General features: G+C 32.2%; 12 protein-coding genes across 12 annotated transcripts; 6 read left to right on the forward strand and 6 right to left on the reverse strand.

Annotated features, from left to right (window-relative positions):
* Positions 1 to 183: 183 nt before the first annotated feature.
* On the reverse strand, positions 184 to 3,616 carry BX664DRAFT_383736 (rab-GTPase-TBC domain-containing protein). Its single transcript, XM_051549135.1, has 3 exons — positions 3,243 to 3,616; positions 2,458 to 3,023; positions 184 to 2,398 (listed from the first exon to the last, which is right to left on the reverse strand). Exons 1-3 carry the CDS (start codon positions 3,477 to 3,479, stop codon positions 214 to 216), a joined length of 2,988 nt encoding a protein of 995 aa, XP_051403687.1. The 5' UTR covers positions 3,480 to 3,616; the 3' UTR covers positions 184 to 213.
* A 126-nt stretch (positions 3,617 to 3,742) lies between these two features.
* BX664DRAFT_371007 (velvet factor) lies at positions 3,743 to 4,848 on the reverse strand. The gene is made up of 5 exons (XM_051548648.1): positions 4,743 to 4,848; positions 4,559 to 4,691; positions 4,176 to 4,484; positions 4,027 to 4,106; positions 3,743 to 3,959 (listed from the first exon to the last, which is right to left on the reverse strand). Exons 1-5 carry the CDS (start codon positions 4,792 to 4,794, stop codon positions 3,811 to 3,813), a joined length of 723 nt encoding a protein of 240 aa, XP_051403688.1. The 5' UTR covers positions 4,795 to 4,848; the 3' UTR covers positions 3,743 to 3,810.
* A 191-nt stretch (positions 4,849 to 5,039) lies between these two features.
* Positions 5,040 to 6,583, reverse strand: BX664DRAFT_276184 (velvet factor-domain-containing protein). The gene is made up of 7 exons (XM_051541314.1): positions 6,314 to 6,583; positions 6,115 to 6,255; positions 5,807 to 6,049; positions 5,582 to 5,663; positions 5,486 to 5,501; positions 5,330 to 5,392; positions 5,040 to 5,261 (listed from the first exon to the last, which is right to left on the reverse strand). The coding sequence occupies exons 1-7, from the start codon at positions 6,553 to 6,555 to the stop codon at positions 5,236 to 5,238; spliced, it is 813 nt and encodes a 270-aa protein (XP_051403689.1). The 5' UTR covers positions 6,556 to 6,583; the 3' UTR covers positions 5,040 to 5,235.
* A 934-nt stretch (positions 6,584 to 7,517) lies between these two features.
* On the forward strand, positions 7,518 to 8,797 carry BX664DRAFT_257823 (MRG-domain-containing protein; the record flags this gene model as incomplete). The annotated part of the gene is made up of 7 exons (XM_051540525.1): positions 7,518 to 7,595; positions 7,653 to 7,735; positions 7,797 to 7,965; positions 8,037 to 8,147; positions 8,224 to 8,312; positions 8,368 to 8,543; positions 8,625 to 8,797. 7 exons carry the CDS (start codon positions 7,518 to 7,520, stop codon positions 8,795 to 8,797), a joined length of 879 nt encoding a protein of 292 aa, XP_051403690.1.
* A 209-nt stretch (positions 8,798 to 9,006) lies between these two features.
* BX664DRAFT_326421 (uncharacterized protein) lies at positions 9,007 to 11,354 on the reverse strand. The gene is made up of 8 exons (XM_051544228.1): positions 11,248 to 11,354; positions 11,099 to 11,159; positions 10,985 to 11,046; positions 10,634 to 10,904; positions 10,401 to 10,571; positions 10,251 to 10,299; positions 9,839 to 10,177; positions 9,007 to 9,772 (listed from the first exon to the last, which is right to left on the reverse strand). Exons 1-8 carry the CDS (start codon positions 11,292 to 11,294, stop codon positions 9,390 to 9,392), a joined length of 1,383 nt encoding a protein of 460 aa, XP_051403691.1. The 5' UTR covers positions 11,295 to 11,354; the 3' UTR covers positions 9,007 to 9,389.
* A 96-nt stretch (positions 11,355 to 11,450) lies between these two features.
* On the forward strand, positions 11,451 to 12,868 carry BX664DRAFT_326428 (uncharacterized protein). The gene is made up of 3 exons (XM_051544229.1): positions 11,451 to 11,713; positions 11,793 to 12,067; positions 12,149 to 12,868. Exons 1-3 carry the CDS (start codon positions 11,485 to 11,487, stop codon positions 12,533 to 12,535), a joined length of 891 nt encoding a protein of 296 aa, XP_051403692.1. The 5' UTR covers positions 11,451 to 11,484; the 3' UTR covers positions 12,536 to 12,868.
* An 827-nt stretch (positions 12,869 to 13,695) lies between these two features.
* Positions 13,696 to 14,094, forward strand: BX664DRAFT_312302 (uncharacterized protein; the record flags this gene model as incomplete). The annotated part of the gene is made up of 1 exon (XM_051542599.1): positions 13,696 to 14,094. One exon carries the CDS (start codon positions 13,696 to 13,698, stop codon positions 14,092 to 14,094), a length of 399 nt encoding a protein of 132 aa, XP_051403693.1.
* Positions 14,095 to 14,307: 213 nt separating this feature from the next.
* BX664DRAFT_364327 (kinase-like domain-containing protein) lies at positions 14,308 to 16,500 on the reverse strand (the record flags this gene model as incomplete). The annotated part of the gene is made up of 4 exons (XM_051548419.1): positions 14,308 to 14,905; positions 14,969 to 15,326; positions 15,386 to 16,126; positions 16,470 to 16,500. 4 exons carry the CDS (start codon positions 16,498 to 16,500, stop codon positions 14,308 to 14,310), a joined length of 1,728 nt encoding a protein of 575 aa, XP_051403694.1.
* A 458-nt stretch (positions 16,501 to 16,958) lies between these two features.
* Positions 16,959 to 17,333, forward strand: BX664DRAFT_326433 (uncharacterized protein). The gene has a single exon (XM_051544230.1). The coding sequence runs from the start codon at positions 16,995 to 16,997 to the stop codon at positions 17,286 to 17,288; it is 294 nt and encodes a 97-aa protein (XP_051403695.1). The 5' UTR covers positions 16,959 to 16,994; the 3' UTR covers positions 17,289 to 17,333.
* Positions 17,334 to 19,178: 1,845 nt separating this feature from the next.
* On the forward strand, positions 19,179 to 20,985 carry BX664DRAFT_326435 (putative beta-ketoacyl synthase). Its single transcript, XM_051544231.1, has 5 exons — positions 19,179 to 19,458; positions 19,558 to 19,665; positions 19,724 to 19,795; positions 19,889 to 20,596; positions 20,682 to 20,985. The coding sequence occupies exons 1-5, from the start codon at positions 19,240 to 19,242 to the stop codon at positions 20,850 to 20,852; spliced, it is 1,278 nt and encodes a 425-aa protein (XP_051403696.1). The 5' UTR covers positions 19,179 to 19,239; the 3' UTR covers positions 20,853 to 20,985.
* Positions 20,986 to 21,530: 545 nt separating this feature from the next.
* BX664DRAFT_378240 (VTC domain-containing protein) lies at positions 21,531 to 24,083 on the reverse strand. The gene is made up of 2 exons (XM_051548817.1): positions 21,746 to 24,083; positions 21,531 to 21,664 (listed from the first exon to the last, which is right to left on the reverse strand). Exons 1-2 carry the CDS (start codon positions 24,053 to 24,055, stop codon positions 21,584 to 21,586), a joined length of 2,391 nt encoding a protein of 796 aa, XP_051403697.1. The 5' UTR covers positions 24,056 to 24,083; the 3' UTR covers positions 21,531 to 21,583.
* A 1,775-nt stretch (positions 24,084 to 25,858) lies between these two features.
* Positions 25,859 to 27,093, forward strand: BX664DRAFT_356702 (Emopamil-binding protein). The gene is made up of 4 exons (XM_051547908.1): positions 25,859 to 26,189; positions 26,302 to 26,507; positions 26,595 to 26,657; positions 26,745 to 27,093. Exons 1-4 carry the CDS (start codon positions 25,940 to 25,942, stop codon positions 26,952 to 26,954), a joined length of 729 nt encoding a protein of 242 aa, XP_051403698.1. The 5' UTR covers positions 25,859 to 25,939; the 3' UTR covers positions 26,955 to 27,093.
* The last annotated feature ends 383 nt before the right edge of the window (positions 27,094 to 27,476 follow it).

Below are 27,476 nucleotides of genomic sequence, written 5' to 3' on the forward strand. Positions count from 1 at the left end.
CCCTCTTAAAAAAAAAAAAAGATCATTCCTATTTTTAGATGTATTTAAGTAACCAATGTTTTATTAGAATGTTATCATCATCAAAACAAGGGGAAATAAAAAACAATACGATCAATCAATAAAAAACAAAATAAAAATATAAACATATAAAAAAAATGAATCTAAATGGATCAATACTAAACTAAAAAAAAAAAAAAAAAAAGGGATAAAGATCTAAATACTGGATTGAGGTTCTTCATATAGGATCGGGGACTTGATCATATTAGTATTTGGCGTGGTAGAAAAAGAAGAACAAATCCGAGCATACATACTGGCACGTTTGCTATGACTTCCCAAGGATGGTACTGATGATGATGTCGCTGATGACGCACAACTTTCATTGGAAAGACGAGAAGTACTAGGTGACGTTGCATTTGTGGTAGGTGATGTTGGTGTGGCTACACGAGATGTTGTACCTGATTGTGTTGTTGGTTGGTATCCACCAGCAAAGATAGATGAGGTCGTGGTTAAAAAGGAAGCAGTCGAAGCCCGTTTCATTTGTAAAGAGGAAGCACGTTGTTGAAGAGACGCCCGAGGTGAACAGCAAAAGGATGACGCTATGGAGGACCGACCACTACTTGTTTCGTATTCGGCAATCTTGACCTTGGCTTCCGCTAACAGTTTCTCCAATTCCCGGCATCGTAGATCCGTTTCAACATATTTCAATCTAAATTCATCTAAAGCTTGTTGTTGTTCTTGTGATAATACCGTTTCATCTTGCTTTTGTTTTTCTCCAAAGAAGAGGTTATGTGTCGCAAAAACATCTTCAGCAAAACTGTTTCTCGGCATCAAATATTCCCGCTTTTCCGTTTCCAGTTGTTCTACACGTTGTTCTAGTCGTTCCACCTTTTTCAATAATGCTAGTTTATCCATATGTAATTCACTAGCCGTCTTTCTGGCAGCCATCACCTTGTCCATCCAGTCTTCATTTTCTTGTAAAAGAGTTTCTTGTTCCTCGGACCATAACGTAGCTTGTTCTTCCAAAAATTCATCTCTCTCGCGAGTACTTTGTTCCAATTGTTGTGTCATTTGTTCCAGTTGTTCCGTTTGTACTTTGATTTGTTGTTTTGCTTGGGTCAAACTTTGATCCATGTCATTGTACTTGTGACAGAGTCGTTCATATTTTTGGCCCATCTCAAAGTTGGCAAGTTTCACTGCAACTAATTCAGAGGTCACTGCATGCATGGCATCGGTTGAAGTGTCATTGTTGGTTCTAACTTCTTCCTTTGATGGGATGATTTCTTGATTTTCTGTTTGTGTCTGTGAGTGTATCGATTGGCGTTTCTGTTGTTGTGGAGATGGACGAGTTGTTTTGGTAGACTCATTATCTAAGGCACCAGCCACCAAAGCACCAAAGTTACCACTAAGACGTAAAGATTGTACAAATGATCGATACTGTTCATCTTGCTGGTTCAATACGCTGCTATGCTCGTTCATGCTGAGTTGTTGTTGCTGTTGAGTGAGTTTTGTCTTATATTTTTTGACTTTTTTCTCCAATGTTGAATTCCGTTTTTGAAGTTTGGATCGCTCTACTTGAGATTCCATATCGCGTAACTTGATGGTCATCAATTCCTCTGATTGCTGAGTATGATCTTTTTGTAGTTGTGACAGGGCTGTGACCAGATCTTCGATTTGTTGGTGTAACAGTGGTACGGTACGATCGTTTTGTTGAGAGAATGAAGTAGAGGATGGACTGACAGGAGTGACTGGTAATGGTTCTTGTTTTTGTTCTTGTTGATCTTGTTGTTCCTGTTGACGATTACTGATGGAAGGCCATGAAGAGAACCAGGATTCACGTTTTTCCTTTTTCTTATTTTCCAAATCAGATTGAGTAACAGAAATGATTGAAGCTTGTTCCCTTTTCTTGGTGATTTCATTTTCCATTTCCATTTGTGAAGTCAGGGTATCCATCATTGTCACCAATTTATGTTGACTCACAGTCGTTCCACAAGCCATTGTATCCAAAATGAAAGCATTCACATCACCATGATATCCAATATCGAATAATTTTGAAGTGCATACCGAAAGTAACAGTGATTTCGAATCATCCATAGCCAAAAGTTGTGATTGAGCTTGTTGCATCAATGTCATACCAGCACGTGTGATTGTTTCCATAGCACCCAAAGCAAAGACAAGGTCATACATTCGATCAAAAGCTTCGTCAGGAAGAACATTCGATAAGATATTTGTATACCAAGGACCAGCGTAATGTATAGATTGAACCAAGTGTTGATCTAGATGTGATGCGAGTTGAGGATAGAATTGACCTAATAGTAGTTCAAATAACCGAGATTTAACTGAAATAGCGTTCACCTTTTTCTGGACAAACATCGATCGCATGTCATATAATCCCATCAATCTAAAAAGGAATGATTAATAAAAAAAAAAAAAAGACTGGAAATTTATGTGAAACGTTACCTGACAAATAGACAAAAAGCTTGAGATTCCGAAACGTATCTAAGTAGAGGGAACAACAAAGACAAACAGGCAGTGGAATAATCAAGTTGAGGATCATATAGAGTGTAAACCTTGAGAATCTTTTTCATGATATCCAATATATGTTGAGGGTATTTGTGACCATAAAGGGTATCAACATCATGTTCAATTAATGACATGAAAGGAGAGGAAGAAGAGGAAGAAGATAGAGAATGTTGAGCCAAATCTTCATATACGGTCATCAAATGCGAAGAATTGGATGTAGCCATAGCTTGCCAAACAGCCCCACGAATAGAATGAGGAATTCCATTGTTTTCACATAGTAAAGTTAATAATAAGGATGGATATCTTTGAGCGGTGGTAATATAATCTTGAATCAATAATTTCCAAAATGCCATATGATGCTCATCCTGTTGTTGTTGTTGTTCATGATGAATTTGTATGACAGGTGTAGATGATAAAGAAATGGTTTCAGATACAGATGAATCTAACTGTTGAATAGCCTTTTGTTGTCGTTCCAAATGAGATAACAAGGCATCTTCTGATATCTAATAAAGAGAACAACGTTAATTTCTTGTTTATAGGAATATAAAAAGGGGAAGGGGTACTAAGAAAAGGAGAAAGTGGGGATAGGAGTTTAAGAGTGATATCGTGCGTGCGTAGTAAACTGGGATAAAAGAAAGTAAAAAAAAAAAAAAGAAAAGAAAAAAAAAAGGGGGCGAAGAAAGAAAAGAGGCAACAATATATAAGAGGAGAGAATGACTTACCTTTGTTGGTGATAACAGAATAATATGGTCAAATGGTTGGTCAGTTGAAGATGATGATTGTTGATAAAGTTTAAACTTTTCAGTAGATTCAGGAATACGTCGTCGTTCAGCTAAAGTAATGGACTTTGTTGGTTCTGAAGTAGAAACAGGACAAGAAGTGTCGTTTATTGTATGTTCATCCAAGAGCTGTTGTTGTTGCTGTGTTGAAGTAAAGTTGTCATTAAAAGTAGATGACATTGTATAAAAAAGAAGAGAAAGTTTATAATAAAAAAAATAAAAGGTCGTGTTTTTATAACAAAAGAGAGTGTTAAGGGTTGTTTAAAGGATAGACTGAATCAAACAAAATGGTATGAAAAGAAAAAGAAAAAAAAAAAAAAAAGACAAAAGAAAGAAAGAGAAAGAAATTGGAAAAAAAGAAAAATAGGAGAAGGAGGACTTCCAAAATGAAGCCAAAAGTAGTCGCGTTTGTGTGACAATAAATGCAGTTAGTTGACTCTTTATTTTATTTCAAATGATGATAATGATGATGCACCCCTTAAAAGAGGGGAAAATGTATGTATGTATATATTCAAGGGGAAGATGGAGGATGAATTACAGAAGAGATATCAATACGTGTATTATATCTTAGCCTTTTTTCTCCCTTTTCTTTCTCCTTACTGTTTCGAATGGCTATTTTTTGTCCCTGACTGGCAAAACAACGTGATAATTCAGTAGTTTCTATAAAATAAAATAAAAAAAAAATATTAGACATCAATCTAAAATATATATATAATCATCATTTTACCACAAACACCAGGAAACTGTTTTGGTGAATATACTTTAAATGGTTTTGAATAAATAGTATCTAATATCATCATAGGAAATCTAGTTTGATATATATATATATATAAGATTATATTATTATTTCCTTTTTTTTTTTTTTTTTTTACTCACGTTAAAGAGACATCTATTAATTGAAATTTTAATCGATATTGACCTTCAATTCGAATAGAAAGATCATCAAATATAAAAAATACACCTTTTTCACCAGAAGGAGTCATTAATTCATAGGCATTAGAAATAGATGTACCAACCAAACATTTCATCACTTGTTGACTTGGTAATGATAGTATAGTTGAATTATTAGAAATGGATTTATGACGAGCTCCACCGCCACTAGGAGTAGATGAAAGATACACCACGTTTCTTGGTTCATCTTTATCATCAGCATATAAATCACAATGAACTACCAAATGATCATATCTATATAAAATGAAAAAAAGGATGAGTTTGTTTTCTTTTTAATATATGTATATATATTTATTTTATTTCCATACCTGAATGATGATTTTTCTTTTGTTCCATCATGATGTATCTTATAAAGTTGTAAGATAGGTACTGGATCTATATATCTTCTATCTTTATTTCCAAAACCGCAACTTCTTGCATGAATAGGATGTTGAGGAATTTCTATAATAAATATTATGAACATGTGTCTTATGTATGATGTCACAATCTTACCTAAGCTATAATGAGAATGATGTCTCATCAAGATACCTTGATCTTTTTTCATTCTGTCAATCGTACTTAAAAACAAAATATATATCTGTTCCTTTTCATGATTTCCTAAAACAAGAAATCGAATAAAGGGGAAGAGAAAAAAAAAAGGGTTATGGAAGGAGGGGAAGGGTCCTATTGACTTTATATATGAATCCCTCTTTTCAAAAAGATGAGCCCACTATTCACAGCCCGCCCTGAATCGAAAATAGAAATTTCCTTTTTTTTTTCCAAATTTTTCCATCATGCAATCAGGTGTCAGTTTCTTGTTTTTTTTTTGATCATTTTATTTCATAATAATATATACACATCAACACAGGCACAACACAAACACACATATAAAAAACTAACTATCAGTAACTAATACCAACTGACTAAGTAACTAACTAAGTAAACTTGAAACTAACTAATATAACTATAATATTGAATAATACGACGAAGATAATGGTAAATTTTGTCATGGATCCGTTTTTCTTGATCGTACTATATAAAACAAAATAAAAAAGTTAGTTTCCAAAAAAAAACAGAAGATACATTATCATGATACATACCATCATTTCGAATAGGTATCTTCAACCCTTGTTTAGCAAATGCTTTTGATAAATCCGTTGATTCTAAATAAGACGATAATAATAATAATAATAATAAATAATCAATCAATAAAATACTAATGATAAGTAACAATAAGAAAAAAAAAAACAACTTACCAGTCATACCAGGAAACTAAATAAAAAAAGATAAAATAGAAAAAAAGAAAAAATCAGTTCAATTTGTGTCACGGAAAAAAAAACTGATTTGATTACCTTTTTCGCGGAGTATACAGTGAATGCATCAGAAAAAACTTGAGCAATGATCTTGGATTTGGCATCAGTTTGAAAGTCGGCACTAATATAAAAATAAAATAGATTAAATTATTGGTATATAAAAAAAAAATAAAAGAAATAAAAAAAAAATAAAAAAAAATAAAAAAAAAAAAGAGGAGAGCATGCATAGGGGATTTTTTTTTTTATTTTTTTATTTTTTTTTACCTAACCAATTTCATCAAACTAAAACGTAAGGTATAACGTCCTTCGGTACGAATACTCAAATCGGGAAAAGCAAAGTATAAACCTTGTTCACCATCGGGATTCTTCAGTAAACTAGGTGAACTCACCAATGAGCCCATCAAAACACGAGTACACTTGGGTGGATTCGAAATGATATTCCGTTCTTCAGTACGATCCGCCGACCATAATGTGACATGAAGTACAAAAAATGGTATTTGTAAAGTTCTATAATGAATGTATAATATAAATAAATAAATAAACAAATGATAAAACACTAATATACAACTTACTGCACGTCCACAGGTTCTTGACCTCTTTGTCTAACAATCAGTTGAACAATAGGAGGAGGATCAATAGGTCTTCGATCCTTTTCACCAAAACCACACATTCTTGCATGTAAAGGTTGTTGACATACTACTAATTCATATGCTCTAAATAATATATAAATAAATAAAACCTGACAACAAAAAAATAAAAAGAGATGTTTACCTCATTTCACGTTCATCATAACCAATACGGTCAATAGTTGAAGGTATAGTATCCATTCTACTTTGTTGATCTTGTTCAGTTGTATTTGTGTCACTTTTCATAATAACTCTTTGGTCAGAAGTTGAAGGATAATGGTTGATAGGTACAGATGCATCGTTAGGGGGATGATAACTGGTAGGTGGTGGTAAACTAGTATGATGTCCATATTCATATCGTGGTTGTGATGGTGCAGTATTATCCATTGTATAAAAAAAAAAAAGGAAGAGATGGAGATAAAGGGGAAAGAAAGAGGAAAAGAAAGAAAAAAAAATATATATAAGAAAAAAAAAAAAAAAAAAAAAAAGGAAAAAAAAAAAAAGAAAAAAAAATTCATTTCATCCCTCTCATTGCTTGACTTAAAAAAAAGAAAAACATAGGATACAACGGAGACTGAATGAGTAGTTTTTGCTTCTTTTTTTTTTTTTTGCGTTGTCAACATTTACTATTATAATTCTTTTTTTCTTCGGCATAATCCTTTTTCCATTAAACTATTATAACAATTCCAGTTTAATATGCAAGTAGCCAATCATTGATATTTATTCAAATAGTTTTTTTTTTTTTTTTTTAAGGTGCCAAGTAATAATGCGGATATTCAATATACAATAAATAATATATATATATATTGTAAAAAAAAAAAAAAACCCTCTTCATCCGAAAATAGTAAAATTATTTTACATACAAGATAACTGTTTTAACTCTTTTTTGTGAACCCAAAATTTGTTTTAGGTTGTTGGAGAATTGAATATAGTTTTTTAAGTAGGGGTCCATACTTTAAAAAAAAGAAAATCATTGACTACATATTCTCCCCCTTCCCTTTTTTTTTTTTTGTTTTTATTATCTCCCGAGCAAAAGCAAAGGAAATCATATCTAAAATTAGATACAATATAGTATTATGAATATCCAGGGACATACTTTTTACAAGCAGGAGTTGTTGTTTTTTTTTTTTAAAAAAAAAAAAAAAAAAAAAAAAAAAAAAAAAAAAAACTGGGAAAAGAGACCCTGTCCCTTTTAACGAGAGATGTGGTCGGTCTCTTAAAACCTTCATTCTGGATCTTCCCAAGAAAAAAAAAAAAAGATATTCAGCGTGCTTAAAACTTTTTTTTTTTTTTTAAACTTTACTCTTAACAAACCCCCACCTTCTCCTTAACATTCTTTTTTTTTTTTTATGTCAGATTCTACTTTTACTTATGATCAAGATGAAAAGGTATTATGTTTTCATGGTCCTTTAATTTATGAAGCAAAAGTAAGTTGGGTCTTGTTTTTATTACTATATATTAACTTTTTACGTTTTATACAATAGATTCTTGATCGTACTATACAACACGACGATCCAACTATGAAAGGTCCATTATATTATGTCCATTACAAAGGTTGGAATAAAAAGTAAGTTAATAAACTTCTATTTATTTCTATTATCTTAATCTTTTTTTTTTTGGTTGAATAGATGGGATGAATGGGTGGACGATACAAGGATATTAAGTTGGAACGAAGAAAATCTCGCGTTACAACAACGAACGGAAGAATTTTATACCAAAAAGAAACCAACCATGACGAAAAAGAGTACAATTATTTCAGATACATCTAGAAAGCGATCCCGGGAAGAACTAGAAAAGGTAAGTCTTTATAACGAATTAGTTTGATATATATATAAAAAACTAAAAAAAATATCATATTTATCTATTAGGAAAAAGATAAAATGGAATACATAAATAAACCTGAAATACGATTAGATCTTCCTGAAGCCTTGAAATGTCAATTAGTGGATGATTGGGAAAATATTACAAAAAATCAGCAAGTAAGTAAATCTTTCTTTTTTTTTTTTATTGTGTATATGAACCTTTTCTTTTTTTTTTTTTTTTTTTTTTTTTTAGTTGGTACCATTACCTCGAGAACCTACTGTAACTCAAATCTTGGCACAATACAAACAATACAGAATGGAAAAGAAATCTGGAAAAGAATGGTAAAAGAAAAAAAAGAAATATCATAGATATTTATTGACAGGATGATAATGATAGGAATGCTGAATTAATGGATGAAGTGATAGAAGGATTATGTATGTATTTCAACAAAGCACTGGGTACCATGTTATTATACCAATTTGAACGACAACAATATTCAGATATACGACGAAAGAATTCATCAAAAGATATGGCCGATATCTATGGTGCTGAACATTTATTACGACTTTATGGTAAAAAAAAAAAAAAAAAAAAAAAAAAAAAAAAAAAAAAAAATAAGCTAAACATGTAATATATATATATATATATTATAGTACAATTACCCAATCTGATCGCACACACAAGTATGGATGAAAGTACTGTGGTTGTTCTAGCTGAATATCTGGCTGATATCTTGAAATATATTCAAAAAATGCAAAAACAATTTTTTGTGACCGAATATCAAAATGCAAGTCCTTCTTATGTATCTCTGGTGAATGGAAACTAAACAAATTCGACAACAAATGTAAATTCTTGTGTATACAAAAAAAAAATATATATATATTATGGCAGTGAAAGCATTATTATAGTAGTTTATTCTTTTTTTTTTTTTAATAAACGTCGAAATTTAATGTTGAATATGAGAGGATGACTTAATTTGAGTAAAATAATAATAATAATAATAATAACAATAGTATAATATTGATTTATTGGTTTAATGAATCCAAAAAAAAAAGATATATAATCAAAAATCAATAATAATATTTAATACTAAATAAAATAAAATAAAAAAAGAGTGCTAGATAGGTATAAAAGAAATATATATATAAAGAGAGTTCAAGAACTTGATGTGTTGCTAAGGAGTTTGTTTCGTTTATAATTGGCCAATGGATCCAAATCATTGAATAGATTATTGTTCACTGGATTTGATTTCGTCGAAGAAGTAGTAGAATGTGTTGTAGTAGAAGAGATTTGTGTCATGACATCTTCATCTTCATCTTCCACATTCGGTTGATAAGGTTCTGCTTCTACCCAATCATCATCCACTGTTGAATAGGATTTCCCTGTAAATGAAAAAAAAAGAGGAAGTTTGTATTTCATCACATATATATATTCCAATAATTACCTTGCCATGAAGATCCATCACTCGATTGTGATATTCTAGGTGATTGATGAGATATAGATGAACGATGTTGTTGTTGTTCTTGTTTTGGAGATGATGATATTGTTGTGAAAGAAGTAAAAGCTGGATCATAAACTGGTTGAACAGGTTGATCAGAAAGTTGACGAAGAGCAGCATAAGGATCATTGTCATTCAATTTGTTGGTATCATTTTTGACGAAAGCCGATGATTTACTAGTAGACATAATAGCCGAAATCATTTGTTGTTGTCTTTGTTGATGTTGTTGATGATGATCCCGTAATGCTGAATAAGGATCATTATGTTGTAAACTTGTAGTACGTTTGTGATTGGAAGGGATATCTATATATATATAAAGAATGAATAGAGAATTCATATCAATAGATAGAATGAATTTTTTTTTTATACCTGATCCAGCACGAGGCATACTTGTTGTGGCTATGGGTTGAATAGTGTGATTCTTATCGAGATCATGATGATTTATACTAGAAGGTGATGTTGGAGTCAATATAGCAGGAGATCTACTAGGAGTAAGGACACCACCAGTATAACTTGCTCTATGATTGGTAATAGGTGTCACATTAGAAACTTGAGACGACAACGTTGGAGCTGTTGAAGGAGACAAAGATAAACCTGCTAAATCCGAAAAAATGGAATTCATCGGAGGCTGTTTTTGATGAATAGGGTTGGAAGATAGACTAGAAGCAGGAGAAACAGGTACAGATGATGATGATGTTGTTGATGCAACTATTAAATGAAAAAGAACATATGTCAATAAAAAAAAAAGATAGGTAGTACGCATCTGGTTTATTTTCGTTACCAGTTGGCTGTTTTGGAGACACCATTTTAGGTTGAGGCTGAAGAGAATTCTATAAATAAAAAGAATAGAGAAAAGGCAGTAAGCAATCACCAAATTTAGTCATTGTGTTACGAAAAAAAAGGGGGTGATGATTTTTTTTTTTCATTTTACCATGATGAGAGGTGCTGTCTGAATACTAGGTTGTTGATATTTATTTGCAGAAGAAATATCTAATGGACCAGGTACATTTTTTAATCTTTGTTGTTGTGGAGATGGAATCATAGTATTGGTATTTTCAATAGTAGTAGCTCGTCGTCGTCGTTGTTGTTTAGGCATACCTTCCTAAAATAAACATAAGAAAATAATTACATATTAGAACGTAAAAAAAAAAAAATTCAACTTACTTCATCAAACAATTCATTAATACGATCTTTTACAAATTGATCGTGAGAAGCAGCTAAATCATGATCCAACCATTTTCGTTCATAATACTTTTGTCTCATAAAGGCACGGACTTCACCATCTGACTCGGGTTCAGGAGTATCCACAGTATTGTAACCACAGCTCAGCCATATCTTGCCAGCAATACCATTTCCACCATGTTCTAAAGCAACAAGTTCTGGTCCAGTGAATTTACTTGCTGATATAGATTTCACTCTATGTCCTACTTCACGTCTAATATATAAAATACAATTGGATTAGTGTTGTACATAAAAAAAAAGACGTTTCATCATAAAAAAAAAAAAAGGACTTACACTAAGCCAGAACAACGAGAACAAATAAAGGTTTGCAAAGTAACGTTTACAAAAAAAGGACTCTATAATATAAATAAATAAGAATATGATTCATATTTTTTTTTTTTTTTTTACCTTTGTTGGACAGTCAAAGCATTTTTTATTTTCGGGTAACCGGAGCAAGTCTCGAACAGCTCTACAAAAATAAAAAAATAAAAAGATAAAAACAAAAAAAAATAAAAGTTAAGTAGTTGTATTAATAACAAATATATACAAGTTTTTACCTTGAATTCAGTTCTTCTTGTTTTTTCAATAAAATAGAAGATGTCATATTATCAAAAGTATGATAATGAAAAAAAAAAGAATTAGAAAAGAAAGAAGAAAAAAAAAAAAAAAGGAAGAAAAACATCTCGTATCACTTCAATTTTTATCCTTTTTGTAACCTATGTCCCCCGCCAAGCGTTCATCTTCGAATTCCGCCTTTTTTTTTTTTTCTTTTTTCTTTATCTCTTTTATTTTATATGATGCAATCACATATATTTAATAAACCATTAAGAGCTATTTGGAATGCAGGAAATAATCCAACTGAAACATTATGGTGGCCTGTAAAACCTTCTCTATCTAACTCTTCCAACTCAAAAACTGTCTTATTCTTCATATGTGGAAATCCTGGTTTAGTAGAATATTATACTGACTTTTTACAAACTATTCATGAACAAACAATCCATTTTCCTTTAGAAATCATTGGTGGTAAGTCATTCTTTCTTTTATATATATATATATATATATATATATTATACTAATATTTTCAAAAATAAAAAAAAAAAAGTATCACACTTGGGTCACTCTATAGGTCATCATACGTCAACAGTTAATCGTGTCTATGGTCTTCAGGAACAAATTGATCACAAGATAGCATGTTTTGATCAATTAAGAAAAGAAAATGAGTCTGATACTCAATATATTTTGATGGGTCATTCAGTTGGATCTTATATATGTGCTGAAGTCTTAAAAAAACGTCAACATCATAATATCACTCGATTGATTGCATTATTCCCTACTCTTCGTGAAATTGCCCTGACTCCAAATGGTGTGAACATTACTGTAAGAACTACAAAAAAAAAAAAAAAAAAAGGATGATCACTGTTTTTTTTATTTATTTATTTTATTTATTACCTTTTGTAGCGATTAGTATCCAATGTACCTCTATCACTTATTTCTGGTGTGGCTGGGTTGGCAAGTTTAATTCCTTCTCCTATACGACAATCTCTTACTGGTTTGATCACTGGACAAAAAAATCAAAGTTTAAAAGTGACAGCTCATGGACTTTTACATCGATCTGTAGTTCAAAATGCTCTTTACATGGCAAAACAAGAAATGGAAATTATTAAAGAATTAGATGAAGATTTTTATTCAACTCATGTGGATCGATTCATTATGTATTATTCTCGAAATGACGAATGGGCTCCTTTGGATCATTATGAATATATGACTGAAAAATTCCCTAGTGGTATGATTTTTAATCTATATAATCAATTGAAATTCATTGTATTTGTTTTTTTTTATTTTTAGCCAATGTCCAACTATGTGCTGAAGATATCCCTCATGCGTTTATTCTTGGTATGCAGAAGAATAACCTTTTATAGTATATGATTTGTTATTTTTTTCTCATTTTTTTTTTCTTTTTTTGGTCATTAGAGGAAAAACATTCAAACTACATGGCAAACAAAGTAGTAGAATGGATAACTACAAGTCAAATCAAAGAATAGTCCCTCCGTTGTTATGGTACTTATAATCTAGATAGATTATACACGTTGTATTTTTCTACATTGTAGTTATATGATTGAATTTAAATTTATACAGTACAAATAAAAAATGCAACTGTTCTCAAACCTCCAAAAGAAAATATATATGTTTACTTCACTTTGTAGTGACCTAGATCGCATAGAATTGGATTTGATTCATACACAAGTTTCAGAACATTGGATGATTTTTAGGATTATTGATTTTTAATTTTTGGAAAACAGGGAAAAAGAAAAAAGAAAGAAAAAGGGATACTTCTTTCTACCACATTATAGTATGTAGAAAATGTTTTAACTATAATGGTAACTAATATAATGATGAGAATATCAACGATGGAGATAACAGTAATAATGATAATAATAAAACAGGAAGATGGTTTTATTAGAAGAATATAAAGAAAATAAATACTACATATGATTTAACTAAAAAGACTCTTGCTAACTATCAATAAAAGAATCATCATGATTAGTTAGATCTAGAGAGAGAGAGAGAGAGAAAACAATCAAATCAGAAGAACACCATCAAAGAGATACCTTTGATCACCACTTCACTTGCTTTCTTTATCCAACCTTTAGCATAGTTGTTCAGTAACGTGTATCCCTCCAGTTGATCCATTCAATCTAGTCCGTCCCATCCTGTTAACCCAATTGTAAACCCGTTCAGTTCCCTTTTTTTTTTTTTTTTTTTGGTATAATATAATAAATCATATATTTCACATTAATAATCTTTTACTTCCATGTTTTTTTTTTCTTTGGTCAGATGATTAGTTGATGACTTTAATAGACCCAAACGGCTCATAGTATAGTTGTATTACTAGATAATGATAGTAGTCGGGCGGGGAATTTTTGTGTACACGGAAAAAAGCATTTGTACATTTTTTTTTTTTTTTTTTTTTTTTTTACCTCTTTCTTTTTCACTTTCTCTCAACAATGTCCTTCCGACCACCGAAGACTTTACCAATACTTTCCATCTTCCACAATGCACAACTACCATTATCTCGGCAGGCATTGAGTTTGTTACAAAGCCGGCAACAACGACCAAGTGGGGAAGACGTGTACCGCGTAGATATCATTGGCACCGATACATTACCAACCAAGGATCAATTACATCAAATGGCATCCTATCTTCATGGCTGGCAACCACTGTTGGCCAAGACAGCAACTTCACCAAGCAATATCCAGGATGCGCAAGACTTGTTATTGAACGAACCAACTGCACTCAATCGTCCCATTGTTGTTGACTGGTCAAACGGAAAAGCTGCCGTTGGTGATTCTTCTTTGGATACAATTGAAACTCTTTTACAACAACGACTGAAATCAAAGAAATAGATCTTTTTTTTTTTTAATTAGTTTTAGTATTTATGATTGAATAAAACAAACATATTTATTTGAACAAAAAATATATTACAAAATAAGGAAAAGAAAACATGATGCTAAAGTGAATGAAAGTTATCTATCTATATACACATATATAAACTGTAGAATGAAGATGTTGTGAAAGGGAATCAATAGAATAAAAAAAAAAAACATGGAATGAACTAACTACTTCTTTTTCTTGTTATTATCAGCCACAATGGTCGAAGCATCATCAGAAGTAGGTTGATTATCCAAAACAATGATATTGCCACGTTCCATGATTTTTTTACTTGGTTGCACCAAAAGATGATGTTGATGATGAATACTTGGTTCTTCAGCAGTACAAGTATCAATCGATTTTACCCAAGGATCATCCAATACATCTTGTAAGGTACATCGTTTTGTTGAGTCAGGTTCTAATATACGAGATAGAATGGAGCGAGATTCACGAGGTAACATTTTGAATAACCGGGCGGCGCTTTGTGTGGATGGCGTGATAAAGTTTCGATAGGATTGATCTTGAGCTGGACGAGGAATACGCCAAGGGAAACGTCGAATGATCATACATACATATACAATCCCACAAGACCAAAGATCAGTCAAAGTGGCATCATAATCTAGAGAGGTATATTGTTCAGGTGCAATATATGGATCAGATCCACAAATTCCTTTGCTGCGGTGAATCTTGTTTTCATGAGGATATTTGATCACCACTGCACATCCAAAATCGATCAATTTCAAAATACCACGTTCATCTAATACCATATTATCCAATTTTAAATCTCTATATAAAAAAAAAAAAGTCAATTATCCATTATAAATTTTTTTTCTTTTTTTTTTTAATTACCTGTGAGCAATACCCATGGATTGTAAATAATGAACACCATTCAACATTTGTTTCCAACAACAAGCGATTTCATCCCGTGACATCTGACCACTCATAACAATATTGAATAGATCATTAGGAGCAAATTCCATAATTTCGTAAAAGTTGGAGCCTTCCTGAATAATATCCAAAGTTTCAATCACGTTGGGATGATGAAGAGTAGATCCAATACAAAATTCCGCAGTAACCTTCTTGACATATTCCTTTTCGTTTTCATTGGTGCCTCTTCTCCGGAACTGTTTAACCGCAAATGTCTTGTTGTCTGTACTACGTCGGATCAATCGTACCGATCCACCAGCACCTTTGCCTACAAATCGACCTAATAGAAAAAAAAAAAAGAATGAATAATTGTTTGTATGATTATTTAAAAAAACTTACCCCATTTTCCATATCGACCTTCTAAATCCTTGTTGAATTCATTGGCAAATGATAAATCACTGATTTTCCCTTGACTACTTGCTTTTGATGTGATGGAAGAAGCTTTCTTCTTTTTCTTGTCATTTTTGAAGAATCGTTTGAGATCGTGTAAAATGGTATCTTTCTTTTCCAAATGGTGAAAATGAGTATGATGATAGTTTTTGTTATATTCGGGTCGCTTAAAAATGAATTGTGAAGGTGTAGACGGTCGTCCGGGTACAGTATTATTGGTGGAAGTAGAACTGGTGGTATGAGGATGAAGAGAGCTACTACTACTAGAGGTATCTTGATTATTGTTGTTGTTTTCTGGAGATACTGGTCGTGATAAAGAGAGAGGAGTAGCACCACCGTTATCAGAAGAAGACGAAGAGGCAGAAGAAATAGGTCGAGGACTTGAATGAAGAGTACCTTGATTTGAACTATGATCTTGAACTGTGATAACAACAGAATCATTCTCACCACTGTGATGAGGAGACAATGAAGGAGGAGTATGAGCAGCAGTGGGAGGTAAAGACGGTGAAGGATAAGCAGAAGTAGCATTAGAAGAAGCAGTTGACTTTGGATATCGATGTATAATAGGTGTACCAGGTACAGATACGTCTGGAGTTACATTTTCGAATTGATGAATAGCATGTTTGTTCTGAAAGATCTTGGCAGGTGTATCAAAGTTGATTGACTTTAACTCTTCGCTAAGATTATTCACTTGAACAACATCTTGAAACGTGACTGAAGTTGGACGAGAACCATTCATAATAATTGAGGAAAGCAAAGTTAGTACGTATATATTTAAAAAAAAAAAAAAAAAAAGATAAAAAGGAAGAGAAAGGAAAAAAAAAAAAAAAAAAAAAGAGGAAGAAAAAGGAAAAAAAATAAAAATAAAAATTGTTTTTTTAATCATTAAGCCAAGGAAAAATTGTATTCCGTTGAGCAATTTTGACCAATCATTTCACAACGAAATCCAAATGTGTGTGCTCGTGCTCCCGATTTTCATTACTCATATTCTGATTGTTCTTTTATTTACAGCTTTTTTTCTTCTTTTTCATACTTCTTTTGATCGTATCACTTGTGATCATCATGATTTTCTTTGTCTAAGACTCCTTTTTTTTTATTATTATTATTTTCTTTCTCTTTATTGGATAGATGATCGATGATATATGGAACGGATCATATCGGATATTTAAAGACACATACATTGGTTGAATGAAAATGCGGTAGCGTGCGGTAAGTCAAATAGAAGCACTTAATTGTACGCCCTCCCTATTCTAAACGATAAGGGTAAACTTGATGCCGAAACTAAAAAACCATATTGTCCATTTTTTTGATGCAAAAAGGGTTCAAAACCATTTTGTTTATAAACATAGAGTCAATCAGAAACTTTTTTCTTTCTCATGATGCATTGGTTGATTCATGTTTTTCTTACCCTTCTACTCCGTGATACCGGACGGTATATATTACAAATATCCCCTGAATGGGTAGTACAAACATATTTTTTTAAGGAATCCGCAGTAATGGCTGCTGTGTATATAATCCACTCTTTTTTTTTTTTTTTTTTTTTTTTGCCATTTGTGTCATGAAGTCAACTTTGGTAACGGTGCTAGCCTTTTTATTGATTATTCAATCAGTCCACGCATGGCGTCAATATTGGTGTGCTTATAAAGGAAAGGGATGCCCTCTACCAGGTATTGGACCAACTTATAAATGTGGTGACCAAATTTGGGACGGTGATACTGTTGCAAATTACCTAGGAGTAAGTGGTAATAAATTTTGGAGAGCCAATGACTACTCACAAGAAACATTAAACAATTGGGAAGCCTGTTGTAGTTCAGATGATACAAGCAAAGGTGTTTGTTATCATGATTCGTAACCTAAATTAAAAAGTAATAAAATGGATTAATTATTTTAGATCTTCTTTTTGTCTCTTTCTTTTTTTTTTTTTTTTTTTTAAATCACATGATGATAGCCAAGAATCCAACAATTTGATAGAAATTTTTTTTACCATTGATAGAGTTTATGTATTAGATCAATATGCCTATCAACATAAAACAATAACGGAGTTTAGTGTTCTAGAATATTAAGGAATATACGGATAATCATTTTTCCCTACTACTAAATATTTCAACCTTAAAAAAAAAAAGAATAGATCATTCATCATCTTGTAGATGATTCTAATATTCATGTTTCATCCCTTCTTTTTTTTGGATAATCAGTTGATGAACATCAATTTCTCTTGGATCTTGTACAAATAGATCATAAATGATAGAACTGGATTCTTTACTTTTTTAGTTCATTTCCAACTCAATATGGAAATTCATCTCTCCCTACCATCATAACGGAGTGACCTATCAAAAAAAAAAAAAAAAAAGGTACGATCATCATGCAAATAGACCATGTGTATTTCTTTTGTTTTGTTCTCCGTTTTCTAGGAGATAAAAAAAAAAATACTAACATTATCACCAGAAACTTATCACTATACATTTCTTTTTGGCATCCTGGGTACATTCGAACTCACATTCCTTGGCAATTGAATTAAGGGTAGATTTTTGGAACACTTGGCATTTGCAATGGAATCATTCATCTCCGGTGCATGATTTTGGTTCCATCAAGATGATTGATGATAGGTAGCTGATGAATGGGTTGAAAATATCATGCCAATGACGATATTGCTGGATTCTTTTTTTTTATTTTTTTTTTTTTTTAAATTTGATCTATAAATACGAACAATAAACTATCATTATATTAAATAATATTCAAGAAAATAATTTGTTTTTATATTCTATGCGAATTTTGTATGATGATGGTGATTATTGAGCGACAAAGGGAAAGGTAACGTTTACTATGCAGGATGAAAAAATGAATGAATCTTTTGGTTTTTACAGCCAAAATTTTCAAATTCCTCAGCTAAACTTTAGCTGTAAAAATGAATTGTCGAGGGGTGATGGCGGACCAATCTTATGACTTTTTTTTATTTTTTATGAATTCTTAAATTATGCCCAATTTTATTTTATGCCCTTTTCTTTCTTTTTCTTTTCTTCCTCTTTATATTTTTTTTACCCTTTATTTATTTTATTTTATATTTTTTTATTTGAACCGTGTACCATCACGGTAAGTACATTCCTTTGTTTTTTTTATGTTTTATATGTTATGAATTCTTATGCTTTAATAAATTTTAGGTTCTTTTATGCTCTAAATTTTCTGTTTATTGTCTCGTTACATTTCAAGGGGTCATCAGGCAATTTTTGAAAAAATGAATGAAATGTTTTAGCGATCATTGTACATTAGCTAAGTGATAAAATGTCATTAGATGATATTAGATTACTTTTTTGAGAGGAATCGAATGGTGGTCATTTTATTGGATGATGACCATTATTGGATGAGAAATGATGATATTGGCTTTTTATTTTTTTAATTTACTCTACAAGTTGGGAGGTAAGGTACAAATTGTTATTAAGTTAATCAAAAGAGAATGATTTCAGTTATGTTAAGTTTAAATTTGATGAGAGGATTATTAGCCTTGGGGGAAAGTACAAAAGTATAATATCTATCCTATGAGATGTTGGTGTGAATTTTTAATAAGCCAGAGGCAGATCAATGAAGTTATCAAAAGAAAGAAAGAAAAATCAATGGCTAGATAAGACAATAAATGAGGAAGATAATGAATAGATGAATAAAAAACAAAAGGATACATTGAAAAGACCTCTAACAATTTTTTAATGGGAGCGGTAATTTAAACCATTCTCTCTTTTTTTTTTTTTTTTTTTTTTTTAGGTTGTTTGAGAATTTTTTTCTTTTTCTTTCTCTTTCATTATTTTCTTCAAATGGCAAGACGTGTAGTGGTGACAGGATTAGGTTTGGTAACTCCTGTTGGTGTAGGTGTTAAAACAGCTTGGAACAATCTTCTCAAAGGTCACTGTGGTATTGTATCTTTGACTGATCAACCTGCTTTTGATTCTCTGCCTGTGAAAATAGCCGCTTTAGTACCAAGAGGTTCAAAAGATCAAGGTCAATTCTCTGCTTCTGAATGGTTAGATCCTGGGGTAATAAAATAGAAACAACCGAGAAATAGGGTGTATTAAAGAAAAAAAAAAAACGAAGAATTAGTAAATTCATTGTCTTTTTTTTTTTTTTTTTAATAGGATGATAGAGTGATGGCTACTTTTACTCAGTATGCGATTGCTGCTGCTCGTCAGGCTCTTCAAGACGCTAATTGGGCTCCCTCTTGTGTACATGAAAAAGAAAGAACGGTAATGAAAAAAAAAGACAAGTACAGTAAAAGATTATTTATCGTTATTTTTTTTTTAGGGTGTTTGTATAGGATCCGGTATGGGTAGTTTTGAAGACATTGTATCAACATCTATAGCGTTTACTTCTGGAGTAAGTAAAGATAAAAAAAAAAAAGGTTATTAACTATTTTTTTTTTCTGATAACTTATGATGAAATGATTGATTCTGATATTTTTTTTTCTAGGGACCACGTAAAGTATCACCGATGTTTGTACCCAAAATATTAATCAACATGGCAGCTGGACATTTGACAATGAAGTATGGTTTCCAAGGTCCAAATCATGCAGTCTCCACAGCATGTACAACAGGAGCTCATTCGATTGGTGATGCAATGAGATTTATTCAATATGGTGACGCAGATGTGATGGTAGCAGGAGGAACTGAAGCTTGTGTACATCCATTGGCTATTGCAGGATTTGCAAGGGCGAAATCATTGGCGACAGGATACGAAACAAAACCAACTGAAGCATCACGACCTTTTGATCAAGACCGTGCAGGATTTGTGATGGGTGAAGGATCAGGAATAATGGTGCTGGAAGAATACGAACATGCCAAGAAACGAGGTGTACCTATCTATGCTGAATTGAAAGGTTATGGTTTATCTGGCGACGCTCATCATATGACTGCACCTCCACAGTCTGGTCTTGGTGCTATTAATTCCATGAAGCGTGCTTTGACGGCATCCAACTTGACTCCAGCGGATATCGACTATGTTAATGCTCATGCGACAAGTACTTCTGTTGGTGATGCGGCGGAAAACAATGCTATCAAGACGGTTTTTGACGGACAATGGGATAGAATCAATGTATCTTCAACAAAAGGGGCCACTGGTCATTTACTAGGTGCTGCTGGATCAGTAGAGGCTATCTTTACGGTATTGGCTGTCAAGAACGTAAGTGTTTTCAGAATCAAAAAAAAAAAAAAAAAAAAAAAAAAACTGTATTGTTGATATCTGATACTTTTATTTATTTATATAGAATATTCTTCCACCAACATTGAACTTGTATCAGTTGAGTAACAAGGAGGAATTCAATCTCAATTATGTCCCTCTGAAGGCTCAATCCGACAAAATCATTAGGGCAGCTTTGACGAATAGCTTTGGATTTGGTGGCACCAATGCGACATTATGTTTTGCAAAATTAGACTGATATACTCTTCTTTAGTTTGTATTTTTATTATCTTTTTTGAATTGTAGACTAGTATTCTATTTATCCATCTTTGTAAATAAATTCAGGGGTCTACCTTTTTTAGACGAAGATCTATGTATGTGTGCAATCCGTCAAATGAGAAGTAATCAATCATCATGTGATGATGATCATCATCTGATTACGTGTTTAGTATACGAAAACATCAACAAAATGATTTTCAATTTTTGGATGGTCTATGTTTTTTTTTTCTCTATGGATCTCTATTTTCTAAATATTTGTATGATTGGATGGCGATCCCCCCTTAGAATAAATTGATCTTATATACTTTGTAGGAATAAATCTGATTCGTCAAGGACCATCCTTTTTAGTGATTAATCCCATCATAAGTTAACATTACAATAAAACAACAAAAAAAAAAAAATACTGATACACTATGAACATCGGTTTGCACACTCAATAGATACATAGCGTAAATCATCAGAACACAAAAGGGGTAATATGGTTTTGAAAATGATGCATTAGCTTTATTGCCATAATAATGATATAAGAAAATTGAATGATTCAAAAAAAAAGGAACTGTATGATACTATATATATATATATGTATATATGTATATATATAAAGGAAACAACTATAAAAGTAAAATGGGTAATAGGATTTCAAAGAGAATGAAAGGAGAAAAAAAAAAAAAAAAAAGAGGGGTTGCTATGTATATAAGAAATGAAGATAATCTAAGAGAGAGTGCCATTTTGACCAGTGTTGAGATAACCATTTGAATCAGGCGCTCGTTGATACTCTAAAACAAAGTTCAACTAGAAAAAAAAAAAAAAGAATCAGTTCAACCAGTATCTAAATTATTTCATAAATAAATATATCATGTAATGAATACTTACTATAAGAGCACCAACAAGAAGAAGGCATAGACCAATAGGACCATAAAGATCATCATAACGTTCAGTAGGTTTATTGATGATACGATGAGCACGCCATCTATAACGAATGAAAGCATAGATAGCAAAACCAAAGGCAATACCAAAGAAAACACCACCAGAGATTCTTGTAGTTTTGTCACCAAAATTGAGAAGAGTCAAAGCTGTTGTCAATAATAAAGCTGCAAAGTATAACCAATGGATAAATGTACGTTCATTGGCAAAAAAGATTTTGGGTTCAATACGATCTTTGTTTTTCTTTTTTTTGCCACCACCTTTTTTGCCTTTCTTTGAATAAGGAATACCACCTTCTTCTGATATAATTGCATCCACGTCGTCTCGTTGTTGATTTCCACCATTCAAAGCTTCTTGACTGGTCATATTGTTGTGTTGCATAACAGAGGATCGTGGAGTTTTGCCCATAAGGTATTCTGTTGAAGATCCATCCACATAATCATATATTCCCACTCGTTGTCGTGCAGCTGTATAATGTTGTTGTTGATGGTATTGTTGCATATTTTCATTTGATGATGTAGTATCTAAGCGCCAAATAGGATCAGCAAAAGGATCGGTCGAACTATTAACAGGAGGACTGATGACGGTGGCTTTGTATTCACTACTTTCGTTGGTTGTTGGTAATGGTATCTTGTTGTTTTGTCGTTGTAAAGAAGCTGCACGTTTTGCCTTGGCTGCCTGACTTTCCTTTCTTGTCAATGTTGCCCGTTTTTCTAATTGAGATTCCAAATAACCCAAACGATAGCGTCCATCAATCAAAGGTTTCAAACTCTTTGATCTAGATAAACCAGTAAAATTGCCAGATACTTGTTTTGCGTTTCGAATATCCAATTGTTCCAAATCATTTAACCACCAAGGAAGTAGAGGTAATTGAGGAGACCAAAAATGAGCAGCACCTTGTAAATATTTGGAAAATCTAGGAACTTCATAGACCAATTTTGAATCCAATAATCGAGTAAGCCATTCAGGTGGTTCTTGACCCAAGTGAGTTTGTAATTTGGTTTCCAATACAGCATAAGGGAAGCGGTAGATTTCATTATCGGGTAAATAATCAAAAGGATAATCTACACCCACATCTTGTCGTCGCCAGTTGTTGTTCTTTCGTCTATTTCCATCTTCTCGAATAAAAGTCAAATCGGTATCCAGAGACAGACGTAATCGTTGATCACCAGGCACTTGGAAAGCAGTACGATTGTAGAAGACACGCATCACTGGATTCAATTGTTTTTCAGCTACAGATCGTTGAATACCAGAAGCAATAAAATGATTTGCTTCCACCACATCTTGAGCCATACCTTGTTTTGTTGCCATATCGTGAGCCACTTGATCAGCAGTGTAACGTCCTTGCAAAAAATCATTGACTTGAGATTCATCCAATCGGAAACGATCCTTGACAGAAGCACCATCTAACCAAGGAGCATGATGAGTCTTACGTTCAATAAAGATACTATTAGAAGACATGGGACCATACCATCGCAAACGAATAGCTTCAGCACCTTCATCACGTTGTAAACGACCACCATAAAGATCAAAATCGCTGTTGTCAAAATATACACTTGAGATGGCACTATCTTCTGGTTCAATAGGTTTGTTGGGGTTGAAGACCAAGACAGGAAGATGAAAGAGTAAAATGGCTTTGAGTTCAGTGACATTATCCGGATGAACCCAGTATTTTGCAGTAGCACGTTCAAAAGCATTTTGATCCAAACCAGCAGCAGCATTACCAGTTCTTGATTCACCATGAAGACGACAGAGATCATGTAGAGTAGAAATTTTGACCAAAGCGACATCAAAACGTTGTCTATCCAAAGATTTATTTCTGACAATATCCACTAGTAAAGCTTGACGGTCTATATGAGTATATTTATCATGTTTCTTGATAAGTTTTTGAAACGCTAAAAAGTTGTATCTAGTGAATTTAGCCAAGTCGTTCAAATCAGTAAGAATGTCCGTCAGAGAATCGTCCATGGATTCGTATAAAGAGTGTTGAGTAGCAAGAGTCATACTGGGACGTTGTTGAACTAAAATACGATCACAATAAGCAATACGTGAATCGATTTCTCTTTGTTTGCGAGTAATGAAAAGATCAACTTTATCAGCTTCTAGTCGTAAAACAGCTTCAAAATCCTTTTCATCTTGATCAGTCCAGTCGTGAGATAATTGTCGGTTTTTCATATCTTTTTTTATCACATCGTAAGCGACATATTCGAATCTCCAAGGTTCATAAATGTTTTCTTGTAGCTCTTGACCAAATTTCATATTGAGAGAGAGAGAAACAAGGTCTTTTAAAAAAAAAAAAAAAAAAAAAAAAAAGAGAGAGAGAGAGAGAGCGAAAATGGAAGGGAAGAAAAGAAAAGTAGAGATAGACAGAGAGAGACAGAGAGAAAGGTAAATAAATAAACAAAAAAGAAAGGAAAAAAAAAAAAAAAAGGAGAGGAAGCCAAAAAAGAAAAAAGTGGAACCTATTTTTGGATTTTTTTTTTTTTTTTTTGTTGTGTGGTACGGAATTTTAAAATAGGCATTATGAAAAACCTTTTCATTGCTTGGGTGAATCCCTTTCCGAGACATTTATTCTTCTTTCTCTCTCTTGTATCTCTTTTACTCAGCTGGAAAGACTGTTTATCCACCCCAGCAAATATAATGAACAAAAGAGAAAAATGAGCTGACCATTTCTATGATAGTTTATTTTTATATTGATATTCTGTACTACCTTAGATCAATTATTTTGACCTACCTATTTGAATCCTATTCTTCTATTCAGATCATTCATTGCTTAGCCTCCAAGTTTTCATTTCCGGAAAACTATCACACCTATTTGGTAACCAATGGCCCGAAAATACTTACAACCAATCAACATTTTTTTTTCTAATTCAACTTCCGTTACTTGTTGTACAATAAGATATTTCTCTCTTGGCGTTGTATACATACAACCGGATGATAATGATGAAATACAATATATCGAAATCATTGAAATACAAATAAATCAATCTAGTATGTTTTCCACAAAGTGATCGAGTTTATTCATTAAAAGTTTTAAGATTTGATGATGATTTGTAAAGTATAAAAATGACAATGGTGATAACCGCGCTTTTTTTTTTTTTTTTTTCTTTTCACCATCCCAACAAAATACGATGACACATAGCTGATGATCAACAGTAATATCAAATAAATGAGTCTGTCTGTATAAAGATCATCCGTAGTCTTGATAAAAAAATTTTAATTAAGAGCATTCATCAAGATCATCTTCTTCTGAGAATACTATAATGTCACCTTTTGTCATATCAGACATTAATACCTACAGTATTTTGTTGACTGATAGTAAGGTTTCTTCTCATGTTGCTCCGCTTTCTCAAAGACAAGCATTTTGCTTTGTAATCTCAAAGAGAATCTGATTACCCAACAATCTGAATGAATTGAGCATCTTTTTTATTTTACATCATCCTTATCGGGTTTCACTTTTTTTTTTTTTTTTGATCCTGACACAAAACATCACGAGATCTCACGTTGTTGATCATCCATATCTGTAGTCCATTCTTTGCCTTTTTATAGTAAAAAAAAGAAAAAAAGACAAGAAAAGGCGATCGTACTTTCTTTCATACTATGTTGGAATTTCTTGATGACATTGAATATATCATACTATAGTCAACGGTGTTTGATTATCATTTGTAAGCAGCTTTAACTAAAACAACGAATCTTTTATTATTCATATCAGTATCATTTTGCGTGTATGTTTATCACATCATTCAATTGATTTACATCTTATTTCCTGTCAAATATCTTTGAAAAAAAAATACTACTCAAATGTATTCTTTTTCGATAATAGAGCCATTCGATTGAATAATAATAATAATCAGGATACTGATGATAATAATATTAAATGAATGATGATGTTAATTTTAGAGGAAGGTGTTAGATCGATAATGATATTAGTTATTTAATGGTGTCAATGGGATGGTGTTAATTTTCACTACACAAGATCTTTCGTGTTACCGCGGTATTTAAAAGCTTCCAAGTCCTTTCACCAGAAAGAAAATAAGGTCTTCTCGTTTTCTTTTTTTGGTTTTTTTTTTTTTTTTCCTTTCACTTTCATCCATATCACTATTATAATCCTGAACATTCTCGAACACAAAGCATAACAATAACATGATATTTGATTCAGCACTAATAGACGAAGTGACTATCTATAGTTTATTAGCAGTAGTTGGTATTCTTATTGTGTCATTGCTTGCCTCCCGGATATTGTTACCTTCATCTTCAGGTCGTGTGGACCATGCGACTTTTGTCTGGTTTACTTTTGATGCTCTGATTCACTTTATCTTTGAAGGTTCGTTTGTTTATCATAGTACTTTTGGTCGCACTGTTAACTCTGGCACCGACATGTTCGCTCTATTATGTAAGTTTCTCTCTCTCTTTTTTTTTTTTTTTTTCTGAGTCAAACACGTGAAACTAATAATATCTTTTTTTTTTTTTATTTTATGATGAATATATTGTGGGAACTTATATAGGGCAAGAATATGCAAAGGCAGATGGACGTTGGGGTTTAGCGGATGCCACTGTTGTATCGATTGAAATAATGACAGTGTTTGTGGATGGTTTGTTATGTCTGTTGATTTTACGTCAATTGGTCAAGAATGATCCCTCTCGTCATTTCTGGATTGTGGTGGTCAGTGTTATTGAAATTGTTGGTGGATGGATGACTTTTGCTCCAGAAGTAAGTTATATGAAATATCTTTATTTATTAATGTCATCCTATTTTCGTGCTAACCATCTCCTTTTTTTTTTTTTTTTTTTTTGATAGTGGTTGACTGGATCTGCATATTTGAACACAGATGTATGGTTATGGCATTATATTTATCTTTGGGTAAGCAGAAGGCAGATGAAGAAGGAAAAAAAAAAAGACAATTCTTATTAGTCGAACTCATCATTATTCTTACTTGCTATTATTTAGTTCTTCAATGGATTATGGGTGATTATACCTTTTGCACTTATCATTCACTCTTACAATGCCATTGTGAAGGGATTGAAAAAGAACAAGAAACGGAATTCTGGTGACAAATCGAACAATGGCAACCGCAATGACAGTGGCAAAACCAACAGTGGAAAAAGCATCAATACCGATAAGAAAAGTAGCAAGAAACACAGCAAAAAGTCAAAATAGATGAATGGAGAGATTGTCATATGGGCGGTCTCGGATTATAGTCAGTGACTGTAATAGTACTGTAGTAGTCGTAGTCGTATTTTTATGTATTTATTACAATAAACGTTAGTTCTTCTCTTCTGAAGCTTTTTGAAATCAAGGATTTGTTTGATCGTAAGTTTATTGACTTAATGTAGAAAATTGGCTTTGAATTATGTTGTTGGTGATGATAAATGACGAAAGGATGACATGGGATGATGGGATGATATGCGATGCTGGGATGATATGCGATGATGGGATGATATGTGATGATGAACTTGGCTTTGAAGATTCACCATGCAATGTTAAGAAATATTTACTGGTCTAACCCAACCATATTTGGTATCATCAACAGAGTATGGTCGCAACAATTTTTTTTTTTTTTTTTTTTTTTTTTTTTTTTTTTTTTTGGGAGGACAACTCTGGCCATCATATACTTTTTCACAGCATTGATCAAAGATTAATTTTGTATCTTCCTTTGTGATAGTGTAATTATTGATTATA

Source organism: Halteromyces radiatus (genome assembly GCF_025201355.1).
Source record: "Halteromyces radiatus strain CBS 162.75 chromosome Unknown BX664scaffold_2, whole genome shotgun sequence".
Lineage (NCBI taxonomy): Eukaryota > Fungi > Mucoromycota > Mucoromycetes > Mucorales > Cunninghamellaceae > Halteromyces > Halteromyces radiatus.

Bases quoted from the DNA above. Each gene is read 5' to 3' on its own strand.
- BX664DRAFT_383736 (XM_051549135.1), bottom strand. From the start codon at position 3,479: ATGTCATCTACTTTTAATGACAACTTTACTTCAACACAGCAACAACAA. The intron at 3,024-3,242 runs GTAAGTCATTCT...TCTCTTTATTAG, and splicing joins TTCTGTTATCACCAACAAAG to ATATCAGAAGATGCCTTGTT. The intron at 2,399-2,457 runs GTAACGTTTCAC...ATTCCTTTTTAG, and splicing joins GCTTTTTGTCTATTTGTCAG to ATTGATGGGATTATATGACA.
- BX664DRAFT_371007 (XM_051548648.1), bottom strand. From the start codon at position 4,794: ATGAAAAAAGATCAAGGTATCTTGATGAGACATCATTCTCATTATAGC. The intron at 4,107-4,175 runs GTGAGTAAAAAA...ATATCAAACTAG, and splicing joins TTAATAGATGTCTCTTTAAC to ATTTCCTATGATGATATTAG. The intron at 3,960-4,026 runs GTAAAATGATGA...TTTATTTTATAG, and splicing joins ACAGTTTCCTGGTGTTTGTG to AAACTACTGAATTATCACGT.
- BX664DRAFT_276184 (XM_051541314.1), bottom strand. From the start codon at position 6,555: ATGGATAATACTGCACCATCACAACCACGATATGAATATGGACATCAT. The intron at 6,256-6,313 runs GTAAACATCTCT...TATATTATTTAG, and splicing joins TATGATGAACGTGAAATGAG to AGCATATGAATTAGTAGTAT. The intron at 6,050-6,114 runs GTAAGTTGTATA...CATTCATTATAG, and splicing joins CAAGAACCTGTGGACGTGCA to AACTTTACAAATACCATTTT.
- BX664DRAFT_326421 (XM_051544228.1), bottom strand. From the start codon at position 11,294: ATGACATCTTCTATTTTATTGAAAAAACAAGAAGAACTGAATTCAAG. The intron at 10,905-10,984 runs GTAAGTCCTTTT...TTTATATATTAG, and splicing joins TCTCGTTGTTCTGGCTTAGT to ACGTGAAGTAGGACATAGAG. The intron at 9,773-9,838 runs GTATAAAAAAAA...ATATATATATAG, and splicing joins TATGCCTCGTGCTGGATCAG to ATATCCCTTCCAATCACAAA.
- BX664DRAFT_326428 (XM_051544229.1), top strand. From the start codon at position 11,485: ATGATGCAATCACATATATTTAATAAACCATTAAGAGCTATTTGGAAT. The intron at 11,714-11,792 runs GTAAGTCATTCT...AAAAAAAAAAAG, and splicing joins TCCTTTAGAAATCATTGGTG to TATCACACTTGGGTCACTCT. The intron at 12,068-12,148 runs GTAAGAACTACA...TACCTTTTGTAG, and splicing joins CAAATGGTGTGAACATTACT to CGATTAGTATCCAATGTACC.
- BX664DRAFT_326433 (XM_051544230.1), top strand. From the start codon at position 16,995: ATGAAGTCAACTTTGGTAACGGTGCTAGCCTTTTTATTGATTATTCAA.
- BX664DRAFT_326435 (XM_051544231.1), top strand. From the start codon at position 19,240: ATGGCAAGACGTGTAGTGGTGACAGGATTAGGTTTGGTAACTCCTGTT. The intron at 19,459-19,557 runs GTAATAAAATAG...TTTTTTTAATAG, and splicing joins CTGAATGGTTAGATCCTGGG to GATGATAGAGTGATGGCTAC. The intron at 20,597-20,681 runs GTAAGTGTTTTC...TTATTTATATAG, and splicing joins CGGTATTGGCTGTCAAGAAC to AATATTCTTCCACCAACATT.
- BX664DRAFT_378240 (XM_051548817.1), bottom strand. From the start codon at position 24,055: ATGAAATTTGGTCAAGAGCTACAAGAAAACATTTATGAACCTTGGAGA. The intron at 21,665-21,745 runs GTAAGTATTCAT...TTTTTTTTCTAG, and splicing joins TTCTTGTTGGTGCTCTTATA to TTGAACTTTGTTTTAGAGTA.
- BX664DRAFT_356702 (XM_051547908.1), top strand. From the start codon at position 25,940: ATGATATTTGATTCAGCACTAATAGACGAAGTGACTATCTATAGTTTA. The intron at 26,190-26,301 runs GTAAGTTTCTCT...GAACTTATATAG, and splicing joins CGACATGTTCGCTCTATTAT to GGCAAGAATATGCAAAGGCA. The intron at 26,508-26,594 runs GTAAGTTATATG...TTTTTTTGATAG, and splicing joins GGATGACTTTTGCTCCAGAA to TGGTTGACTGGATCTGCATA.